Below are 12,266 nucleotides of genomic sequence, written 5' to 3'. Positions count from 1 at the left end.
AGTAGTTCGTATTATGCAAATAAAGTTGATGCATAGAGCTTCATGCAGCCTGCCTGCAACGGGCATGGACACAGAGCGCATACTACCTGCAGCTCGGCTGAAACTACCTTGGACCCCGAGATGGTTCAGCTCCACATGGAGGTCGACCCCTCAATACTTGCATCCCAATTCTAAGGAAGTTGATTTAAAGTGCGTGTGGATGCCATATTTTGGGTAGCATATTTGTTCTGTTTAATGCGTAACTTGTTCACCTTATGTAAGATATTACCACATACAGTAGCTGACGGGTAATTCGGTCTCCAATAATTCGGACTTGTAGGATATTTCGGACTTCGATGAGGCACCGTCAGTCACCCCATAGAAGCGCATACATATTCGCAACGGATATTTCGGACTTTAAAAGTTCGAAAGTTCGATTTTCCGGACTAATTTCAGTCGCCTGCGGGCCAAAATCGGCCATCTTATCGTCTTTTCGCCGGTGCAAAAGGCGCCATCTTGGATTGAGGTGGATTTACTCTGCAGTAGGATTGGCTTGACATACTTTCGGTACTTCATTTTTGCAAGTAGAGGTCCCTGCGATCTCTGCCACTTCGAGGTGGCAGTCGGATTGTCATTGCTGTCAACTTGCTTTTGTTGCCGACGTTGTCGCCGGCGGTTATCGCCATAAGGGAAGGAATAAAGGAGGGAGTGAAAGAAGAAAGAGGTGCTGTAGTTCTCCGTAATAATTTCGACCATCTGGGGATCTTTAATGTGCACTGACATGTCACACAGCACACAGGCGCCTTTGAGTTTCGCCGTTTCGCTTCCATCGAAACGCTGCCGCCGCAGTCGGGTTCGAACCCAGGGACTCCGGATCAGTAGTCGAGCGCCCTAACCACTGAGCCACCACGGCGGGTAAAGTTCGCCATTCGCCGTTTCGTCACTTGGGTTTCTCTGACAGCGCCGACCGAGTCGAGTGGCGCTCCGTCTTCGCGAAGTTACATCCGTTCTGCATTTTGTGATTGCATCCGGCGGTTCCACCGCTTTGAGCGAAAAGTGTCTTGTCTTTGCCTGTGTTTGACGAGTGGTGTGGTGCACACTCTGGCTGTGAACAACATGGCGCCGCCGGTGCCGCTGGGTTTGTCAAAGAAGCGTGGAAAGTATTCAGCTAAGCGCCGTGACCTTGCTGCCTAGCGTGTACAGTGAAAGCACAACTTTGGTGAAAATACAGGCGCATATCATTGCCAGCAAGAGAAATTTGTCGCAAGGTAAAATCAGTGACTTTTTAAAGCTGATTTCATCTAAATAAAGTGATTTTTTGTACTTCACTTATTTTTCGGACTGTTCGATTATTCGAACCATTTTTTAGGTCCCTTTGAGTCCGAAAAATCGGTCGGCGACTGTATATGGTTCATCGCCTGACATTTCCTCTCACCAACGTATGAAAGAAAATTCTGCTATATGTAAATTTTTATTTGGTGTAGGATAATTCTACTGGGAAATTTGTGCTTACCAATATCTTGAGCGCTCTTAGACAGATAGAGTGCACGAGCAAAATTTTTGTCTGTTCTCCTCCAAGACATGGCTTTACGACAGCGCACCGACATTGCCCACAGGTGGATGTAGCTTGCTCACTTTGGCTTGACGTAATGTCCTGAAAGAGAGATGCAGCGCTCAGTTAACATTATCTGTTCATGGCACTGACACCAGAGTTCGAAGTGGAACTGCAGTGCAGTTGCAGTGGTGGCAGGCACAGTGCTGTCTTGCTTGTGGCATGCACGGTGGCCAGCGTTTTTCTTTGCATTGATGAGGGGGAGAGAGCATTCGTGAGGGAGAAGATAGCGCTGCTCATTTCCAATGCAGGCACCAGATCCTGGAGTGCAGCCTTGTTTCCCAGATGGAAAAGATTATGGCTAGTGATACACCTGGTAAGTTCTTGTATTTTGTTAAGGGGGGAGGTTTGTAAAGAGAAGTAGTGAGTCCTAAAGTACAGTTAAACATTGGTGTAGTGGACTTCCACGTAACGGAATCCCCGATGTAATGAAGCATTTTAATCTCCATAACTTATGTCCATAGAACGCTGTGTATTTTTAGCTTCTGCGTAATGGAGTAAATTTTGCCGTAATTTCAATGTAATGAAATTTTATTTGCTGGCTCAGAGCAAATCTGGAGAATTTAATTGAAGGGTACCTGCAACTCGACTAGTTATCACAGTGCCAACCAAAGCACGCTCATGAACATGGACACAGCACAGCTGTGGTAGCATGGCTGGCGGAGCCAAATGGGGCGTAGGCAAATGGAAATGTAACAACGATCACCTGTCATTTTTCTGGGGTAGTACAGGCGACATCGGCGCAAATCATGCCGAGCAGGTCTATTAGAAAGCATGAGAGTGTCAATGCACTTTCTGTCTGTAGTATCCTGCAACTTGAAGCAACAGCAGGTGCTAACAGCACTGGAGTATGGTTCGCGGTGCCCTGTATTTGCTGCGCTGACTTCGCTAATACAGTAGAATCTCGATGATACGAATCTCACGGGGTCGTGAAAAAATTCGTATCATCCGAAATTTTGTATCGTTCAAACGAACAAAATTCATGTGCAGAAGCATAGAAAATGCATGCACGCAGATCTGTTTACGGCTGATGAGATTTATTCACGGCTGTGCGGCCACGCTACTTGCGGTGCGTACTGCACGATTAGCGATCGCGATTTCGGCGATGTGATGGCCTCGCACCGCCACTCACTGCTCGCGGTGTGTACCGCACGATTAGCGATCACAATTTCGGGGATGTGAGAGCCTCGCACCGTTGCTCACTGGTCGGTGTGTGTACCGCGCGATTAGCGATTGCGATTTCAGCAATGCGAGGGCCTCGCACCGCTGCTCACCGGTCGGTGTGTGTACCGCGCAATTATCGTTTGCGATTTCGGAGATGTGAGGGCCTCGCATCGCCGCTCACTGGTCGGTGTGTGTACCGCGCAATTAGCGATCGCGATTTTGGTGATATGAGGGCCTTGCATCGCCGCTCACTGCTCGCGGTGCGTACCGCACGATTTGGGATTGTGATTTCGGCGATGTGAGGCCCTCACATCACCGCTCACTCCTCGCGGTGCGTACCACGCGATTTCGGAGATGTGAGGGCCTCGAATTGCCACTCACTGCTCGCGGTGTGTACCGCGCGATTAGCAATCGCGATTTCGGTGATGTGAGGGCCTCGCACCGCCGCTCACTGCTCGTGGTGTGTACCGCACGGTTAGCGATTGCGATTTCGGTGATGTGAGGGCTGTGCTTAGTGCTCGAGGGTGCGATTGCGGCTCGCGTGTTCATATCAGCAAATGTGGCGCGGGAGAAAGTTCAGAACATCCGAAATTCCGTATGTTGTGCACAGTGCTCTCCGGCTGGGGAGTTCTATGAGTTCATATCATCATGAAATTCGTACCAATCGTTCGTATCACCGAGGTTCTACTGTACTCAAAACAGTGCTAAAACTATGGGAGAGGTCTTTTTCAGTTGCCGTTCTTTGGCGAAATTTTTATGTTACGATAGACAAAAAGCGCGAAAAAAACACACGGACGCAAAGAAAGACGAAGGACAAGCGCTAACTTCCAACTGACGTTTATTGGAAACATCGAAAGATATATAGGCACATGAAAGGGGGCAAGACAGAAACTAACAATGACAGCAGCATACAAAAAGTCATGTCACTCATACCCACTCAGATACATCATCTCCTTTTTTGAAAGGCCGATTGATGGCGTGCTTACGCAACCACTGTCCGTCCTATCAATCTCTAGCGCCTCTAATATCTCTCTTGTGATTTGCGAAGGATGCCGGTCAATAATTAGATTGTGGGAAGTCCGGAGCACAATGGCCGCCACCCATATCATATTCACAGTCACGGCAGTGAATTGCCAAAGTTTCCCGCATTTTTTTCACATTGTTGGCATGTTCTCAGAAACGCTCATTCACGCATGCCAACAATGTGAAAAAAATGCGGGAAACTTTGGCAATTCACTGCCGTGACTGTGAATATTAGGGTGGTGGCCATTGTGCTCCAGACTTCCCACAATCTGTAATTATCGACCGGCATCCTTCGCAAATCACAAGGTAGACATTAGAGGCGCTAGAGATTGATAGGGCGGGCAGTGGTTGCGTAAGCACGCCATCAATCAGCCTTTCAAAAAAGGAGATGATGTATCTGAGCAGGTATGAGTGACATGACTTTTTGTATGCTGCTGTCATTGTTAGTTTCTGTCTTCCCCCTTTCATGTGCCTATATATCTTTCGATGTTTCCAATTAACGTCAGTTGGAAGTTAGCGCTTGTCCTTCGTCTTTCTTTGCGTCCGTGTGTTTTTTTCGCGCTTTTCGTCTTACAATGCATTACCAACTAGCCTGCACCCACACCTTATGTTACGAATTTCGGCTATATCAAACTATTTTACGATTTTTATTGGGTCACTAAAACGAGGTTTCACTGTATTGTGCTTTTTTTGTTTTTCTTTTACCCTGCCAAACGCAGACCAGCATCCACCTCCGGAAGCTATCACTGGTTACGAAGCTTTTACGCTCAACTACGACGTTGAATGGCCTCTCAACCTGGTCCTCACAACCTCGGTAGAGTACTCTCTTCTGTTGTTAATGTGCTTTGTGCAATTTTTTTCATATAGCAGCTTTCGAATCACTGTACTTGCTTCTGAAAGATAATTGAGAGTATATTGAGGACATAACCCCAACAGCAGTCACTTGAGACAGTCTGCTGCTGCTCATGGACAACAAAATTTTGTTTTTAAGATGTTTTTCTCCTTTGGAATGGTGCTCAAGACATTACTACACTTGACGCGCCACACACGTTGAATTTGTCTACACCCACTTGAATTTCATGTTTGAATTTTTTCTCTTGTGTTGGTTCAGTTTCAATTTCAACAGCTGAACAGTGGCCAGGACAAGACTTCCTTGAGGTTGGGTGAGGCGTACAAAAACTGTGATAAAACCGCTGCTTGTTCATTTTATATCATTTCATTTCTGTGGGCAGGCGTGCGTAAAAGCTGGAGTGCATTAATATGAAGAAAACAGTGACCGTACCGCAGTTTTTGTATGCTTCGCATGACCGCTACTCCTTATTCGTCATAGCCAGCATTTGGCTGTTGAAACAAACACCAAACAATCATGATAGAAAAAATTTAATCGCTAATCACTTATTGCATGTATAGATTACATGCGGCTATCCATATTTACTGATACCTTGCGCATCACTTTAGAAGAGAGAACAGGCAGCCAAGATTTGGTGTCCCTACTCTTTTAGTGGTGGCCGTAGTGATGCATTGACAAAGTATTTCAGTTGTCTATGAGCTACCAAAAGGCTTTCGGAAATTATAATTTAATTCATGTAATAGTATCCCCGGCTAAACCTTATTCTGATGAAATCGAGGAGACCTGAATATTTTTGAAGGGCAAAACTGGGAATCGAAATCTCGTGGCACCGTATGTTTTTTGACGAAATGATTTTTTTTTTCACTTCGTAGTTTTGAGTGCATTTGTGGGCAGTTAACAGCTATGAGGAACACTTTAGACCTGTGTTGTGTTGTTGAATGTGTCTGCCTGTGTACTGGTTTTCCCAGGCTAGGTGCCATTGCCTAGCACGTCTTTGAATCCCTTGTTGCATGGTGTTTGTGTTCTTTCAGAGCCTGGGCTGTTACCAGATGGTCTTCCGGTATCTCTTCTACTGCACGCATGTTGAGCGCATGCTCTCTAAGTGAGTCTTTTTACGTGTCCCTCTGTCTATTTTAAGGGTTTTCATACCACCAACCAAATGTCATTCAGAGATAGTTGTGCCCATGCGAGCAGTCGCTAAACTAGAGTTTGACTTGTGCCTGTGCATAAAACTGTGCGTCAGAAAAAAAAAGGGCAAGAAATGCCCAAGACAGGCTCAGTGGTCAGGGTGCTTGGCTGCTGAGTCTGAAGACCCGCGCTCAATCCCAGCCGTGGCGGCTGCGTTTGAATGGAGGCGAGATTGTTAAGGCACCTGCATGCTGGGCTATGTCAGTGCGCATTAAGAGAGCCCAGGTGGCATCTCTCACAGCCCATATGTCGCTTTTGGGCATAAAACCCAATACAATAGACTCCCGTAAAGACAGACTCGGTTAAGGGGAATTCTCGGATAAGATGAACTAGTGGGACCATTTGGTTGGTTTTCCATAGGGGAACTGTTCCGCATGTCCTATATACCGTATTTACACGATTGTAAGTCGACCCCCCACATCACATTTCCGAAAAAAAAAAAAACTTGAAGATCGTTTACACTTGGCCTTCAATAATAGAACGCGATAGCACTATTCTGCTGCCTCCGCTTATCGCCAGCCACTATCGGCTGCCGCACGTAGGAGCGCCCGTGGGCACATTCCAAAACGAAAATGTATTAGTCACTGGACTACTCGTCCACGCTTGCGCCATCGTCCTCACTAGCGCTGCTGTTGTGATCGCTGCTGCTGCCCCACAACTCGTCATTCTAACATCGTCATGCAGCGAAACACCGCACTTTGCAAACAGCCACATTACGACATCTCGTGGAACAGCTGAAAATTTTGCCTCGCTGCAGCTGCCACACCTGTATCACCCGTTGCGAACGTCGAACTTGCGGCACGGTGCGCAGTTTGTTTCTTCGGCGTAAAGAATGACAGCCATCTTGAATGTTGCCATGAACGAGCGCCGGTCCTGGACCTGGAGCACAAATGATGAAGCACTACATTAAAAACTTGCGAAACGCGGCCGGCAGTAGTCGAATGTGTCATAGCCAAAGAGAAACTACGCGTGAGCAGCGTCGGCTCTTCCGTTGGCTACCGACACTCCCCTCTGCCGCTGCGGTCCCGAGTGGGGATGCCGCCGCGATTGGAACAGCAACCCTTCCATCAACTATCGGCGCTTAAGGAGAGCGCCGAGTGCACATTTCAAAGTAAACAAAAAAAACCTGGACGATGCCTATTAAGACCAAAACACGAATGCATTATCGGACCGCCGTCGCTTATCAGCAGACGCAATCTGCGGCCGCGTGTGGGGAGTGTCATGGTGTGGGTTTGCTGCTTATTGACAGCCACCATCGGCTGCCTCACGCGGGGTGGGGATGCCGGTTCTGCACATTGACATAGCAGCTGCGCAAGGCCAGCACCGAGAGCGATGCGATGGAGCCGCGCAGCACGCTGTAGCATGCCTGATATCTCGTTTGGCTCGCCTTTATTTATGGTGCGATGCTTTGGTTTCGAATTTTGAAAAATAGGTCGACTTACAGTCGTGTAAATACGGTATATATACAGTAATCCCTCGTTATTAACGGAGTCAGCGAGACGGCGAAAAAATTCGTTAGAAGTGGTAATTCGATATACGCGACCACCCGAGAAAATCTAAAGCAGTCGAGCTTTAATTGTGCCGCAACTGCGTGGAAGCCAAAATACAGTGTATTCATTGAAGCAAAACTTTATTCAGTTAGAAGTGGTAATTCGATATAAGCGACCACCCGAGAAAATCTAAAGCAGTCGAGCTTTAATTGTGCCGTAACTGCGTGGAAGCCAAAATACAGTGTGTTGACGAAGAAGGAGCGCCGACCAAAGAAAACAAAAAACATAAACAGACGTTTCAAGCATATGTAATGCCACTGAGCTGCTTGCTTCATTTCAATGTGAACAAGACTCCCGTACGGGAGCCGAAACGTCTGTTTATGTTTTTTGTTTTCTTTGGTCGGCGCTCCTTCTTCTTCGTCAACATGTTTGTCCCCGACCAGATGAGTTTTCGTCGAACTCTCGACTTCCAAAATACAGTGTATTCATGGAAGCAAAGCTTTATTCAGGTGCAAAAAAGGCAATGAGCTTTGGCTGTTTCAAGTTATTACCGGGCGCGTGCAACCCCTGCTCTAATCTGACCAAGCACTGCACAAGGCCGTGGTCGCCGCCCATGCATTCAACCTTCGGGGTATTTCGAATTGCGAAGGCAGTGGCAGCTCTTATGAGAGGGTCATGGAAGACTACAGAAGTATCGGGCTGCAACGAGCCGCAAATCCTGTGGCTGGAGTCTGAGGCTGTGTTTTTGTGCTCAAAAAACGATTAGTCGCTCATTGTTCGTATGCAGCATGATCGTGAAAACTGAGGCACTGGAGGCTTTGCATGATTACTGGGAAATTTCTTCCCAAGGTGTGCAGCCGTGAAGTTTGCAAAACGAGAGTTTTTTGCCGCACCATTATTGACGACACTGTGATAATTCTACGGTGCGAGTATCGGTGTTAGCGCAGCGTCGCGTCCGCGCTGTTGACAAATGTCTAGGAACAAAATTCAATAACCCTACCACGCATTCAGGCCTTTTGTCTAGTCTGATGGCGCAAATCGAGCATCACCGGCTCGAGAAAATCGCCGGGGAAACGCCATGGTTGTGTTGACCGGCCATGTTGAAAGCCTGACTCGCCGCTGGCGACTCTCGGATTTTTCGTGTTTTCGGCAAGTTATCGGTTGATTTGCCACCGTCAGAAGTGCAATGAAACTAGGGGCGGCGTTTTATTGCGATGCAGGCCAGCTATGGCAAGCGGCGAGCAAATTTCTAAACCACCTTCCCCAAAGTCGTTTTCCCGATATGTTAACGTAGCTCCTCACGTCACACATGGCAGAGGGCATGCGACCAGCAGTCGTGACCAGGCAGCAGCTAGACAACATTGTTGTTCACTTTTTCAAGCGCGACCTAGTGTTTCGTCTGCTTTGGCCGACGTGAAATGGTTACGCTTAGCAACGACTACGGCAGCCAGGGAGCAGCTCAGTTCGTTGCCCGGCGTGTCCGCGGTCGGCGTCGTTGCCGAAATCTCTGCTCACTTGCTGATTGGTTCAGCGGTTTGCGACTCGCAGTCGCAATTCTGGAAAATCGAGCAGCGAGTGACTGGCGTGTAACTGCCACTTTTCAACCAATGCAACCGTTTGCGACTGTCACTTTTCAACCAAAACAGTCGTGCTGCAAACTCTGAGACTCACAAGTGTGAATGGGTTATAATCAGAGGAACACTTCTATTGTGCTCTTTGGCACATTTCAGTGCCAGAAGTGCTATTTAGAGCAGTAAAACTTTTCTCATCGAGCGCACCCTATGGAATGCTAAGGCGCAACTCTGCCTGCGGTCTTTTGGCCACTTTTTGGCATTCAAGAGACCACAATTTTGTGGCATCGTTAAGTGTCAGGAAAACTATATTTTCGTGTAGATTCTATCACGGGGGACACCAGTGATGCGATTGCGACCGAGATTAACGGTTCGGTCATGCTGCGCCATGGAATTTGACAGCTTCCGTTCGCGCCACTGCAAACAGCTGGGGGCACTCGGCACTCGCTTGGTACCCGTTACTAGGCAGGTCATCCGTCGTAGGATTGGTATTTTCATGGCCTGTCCTGTGCCTGCATGCGACTAATTTGTCGGCAGTATTAATTTGACACTACATGTGCAAAAGGGTCGTCATTTCACTCTAAGCGGGTCAAGCTCTTCGAGTAATGCGCTTCGAGTAATGCGGCTTAAAATGCATGCGTTTGGGTCAGGACCTGTAGAAATTTCGAATAAAGCATTATTTCAGGTAAAGCGATTTCGTTATAGCGAGGGATTACTGTACCTACATTACGCATATATGTCACGTGGTCTTTCACATAGCACGGAAGCAGTGTCCATGTCTGCGTTGGCAAAAAGAGTTGCTGATGGGACCCATTAACGCTATCGCGTCGTACCCTTCAAGGCAGAGCTTAAGTGTTCCCCCTTTTTTTTTTACTTTCGATAGGTGCATGTTGAGCATGGTAGCTTTTACTCTGTGATCGCTTATTGACTACATACACACATCCACGAAGAGTCTGGGGTGTTTGAGTGATTTGTTATGGACACTGATCTCGCTAAACTTTTTGTTGACACTCTCTTGAGAGAAGGTACTTGGAGTGGTGCATTTTGTCACTGATCAAATCCAGTCGTGGCCATCGGCCCATTGGCATAAGAGAGGGGAGTAATTACATGAGGAACTATAGCGCACACAACTGAGGGGACACAACACGAGCGCTAAACTTCCACTGAATGGACTTTATTTGGTGCTGATAGCCTTATAAGATCATGTAAGGTACAGGTATAACTTACTAACAATGATTATCTTGTCAAAGTCATGATGTGTCAAGGGAAGAGATCAACAAAGAACAATAAAAACCACCAATCAGTGAGCAAGTCTCACGCTATCGCCCACTCCTTGAATCTAAGAAAGCAATGTCTTTCCTTGATAATAACAGTGAAGGATCACTGATACAATTTTCCAATCCCTCTTTTTCCATTGCTGCAGCTTCAATTATTTCCCTTGTTTTCTGATCGCTATTTTTTCCTAATAGTGAACACACCTCGAAGTTAGGTGTGCACTTGTGACAACGGCAGTGACGAGCCAAATTACCTGGCCTCTGATCTCTAACATTTCTGTGGTGCTCGCTGAGTCGCTTATTCAGGCACCGGCCTGTCTGCCCTATATACAACTTGCCACATGAAAGCGGCAACTTATATATAACGTTATCGGTGCAAGTTACAAAGGGGTTCTGATGACGTACAGAGCAAGCCTTCCTATCCTGCTTGTCTGGACATGTGTTCTCACACATGCGGGATAATATTTCTGGGGCTGACTTGCAAATTTTAACACCAATTTTCTCTGCAATCTTTTTGAGGCCGTGGGAAATCCTGTGAATATAAGGCATTACTTCAATTACAAGGGAAATAATTGAAGCTGTAGCGATGGGAAAAGGGGGATTGGAAAATTGTATCAGTGATCCTTCGCTGTTATTATCAAGGAAAGACATAGCTTTCTTAGATTCAAGGAGTGGGCGATAGCGTGAAACTTGCTCACTGATTGGTGGTTTTTATTGTTCTTTGTTGATCTCTTCCCTTGACACATCATGACTTGGACAAGATAATCATTGTTAGTAAGTTATACCTGTGCCTTACGTGATATTTATAAGGCTGTCAGTGCCAAATAAAGTTCATTCAGTGGAAGTTTAGCGCTCGTGTTGTGTCCCCTCAATTGTGTGCGCTATGGATCCTCATGTTGACTACCCACTAGCCCTCACCCTCACCTTTCTGAGTAATTACAGCGCAGTTCAAAATCAGCATTATTTCAAGGGCATTAAACAGTAACATGAAACACAGCTAGGTACCTACTCATTCAACAAGGCATGGTGTTCTTTAAAGCGATATTCCTTGCAAATCCCTGAAATCTGTGTTTGTGAAAAGGTGGCTCTACTCATTGGAAGTTTATGGTAAAAATGGCTGCAAAAAAGAATCTGTTCTGCGTCAGGGAATCCCAACCTTGAAAGCATATCTGCTCATGATGATATGCTATTTCGGGGACGTAAAATTAGTCCCTCACACAGGGAACCACAGTAAAATAAACTGTCAAACACACCGAGACCAGTCGTTTTGTGTCGAGGTGCAGAAGATGGTAGGTTGACTAGATTTTGTTGTGGTTATGCAAGGGATTGCATTGTACGTAGTTAGAAAAGATTAAACAGACAGAATTGTTTTTGACCGTTTGTAATGAGTATTGGGCTACTATGAGTGGCCTTTGTTCTTGCCTGGTCGCTAAGGAGAATGTGTGTCGAGTGCTTATCGATCGTTAGTACAAGCTTACGAAGATTCTGCTGCCTTTGAATGTCCCGTTTGAGGCAGTGCTTCTCCTGAATTTGTTGTCGAGTTTCTTTTGAGAGAAGGGCGGTTGGAGTGCTGAATTTCATTATGGGTCAAATCCAGGTGTGTCGCCAAATGTGCTAGTGTCTGTTGCATGCGGGACTTGCGAGTTTTGATCCCCAGTGCCGATGGGTACCCAGCGGTAATACAGTGGGTACAAGCTTTCCTCTGGCCTGGTTCTTGGCTCGGCTAATCGGGGCTTAAATATGCTTAGGAGTCGGGTCTTCAAACCCACCTTTAGTAGACTAAAATACCTTGTGCCTTGGAGCTCTTTAGCGACAGGTGCCCTTAGGCATTAAAAATCTATCTTCATCTGTTTTTTCCTTTCTCACCGAAGGGTCTGGGTGCACGACAAGGGAGCCAAGTTGCGGTCGGCCGCTTATCCGGTTGCGGCGTTTGGGCTGCGGCAGTGCATGTTGCACTTTGTCAAGAGCCTGCAGTATTTTGTCACCGCCGAGGTCATCGACCCCAGCTGGCACGCCTTCCAAGAGCGCATGCAGAAGGTGCGTGCATTTCGTGCATCGTGCCATTTGGGGCAGTCTGTGACAGGCTACTAGCAGGTGGCTGGTAGCATGCATATT

The 12,266-nt window shown here is 46.9% G+C and overlaps 1 protein-coding gene across 1 annotated transcript in view; it reads left to right on the top strand.

The window, feature by feature from the left end:
- LOC144103859 (gamma-tubulin complex component 2-like) overlaps window positions 1–12,266 on the top strand; it is a 48,946-nt gene that overhangs the window by 30,733 nt on the left and 5,947 nt on the right. The window contains exons 17-20 of the mRNA XM_077636562.1: window positions 1,843–1,907; window positions 4,498–4,592; window positions 5,660–5,730; window positions 12,023–12,188. Coding sequence (XP_077492688.1) covers window positions 1,843–1,907; window positions 4,498–4,592; window positions 5,660–5,730; window positions 12,023–12,188 — 397 coding nt within the window. The remainder of the gene's footprint in view (window positions 1–1,842; window positions 1,908–4,497; window positions 4,593–5,659; window positions 5,731–12,022; window positions 12,189–12,266) is intronic.

This window comes from Amblyomma americanum, chromosome 9, assembly GCF_052857255.1.
Source record: "Amblyomma americanum isolate KBUSLIRL-KWMA chromosome 9, ASM5285725v1, whole genome shotgun sequence".
In the NCBI taxonomy this organism is placed as follows: Eukaryota; Metazoa; Arthropoda; class Arachnida; order Ixodida; family Ixodidae; genus Amblyomma; species Amblyomma americanum.
This window is presented reverse-complemented; position numbering and strand designations above follow the sequence as displayed.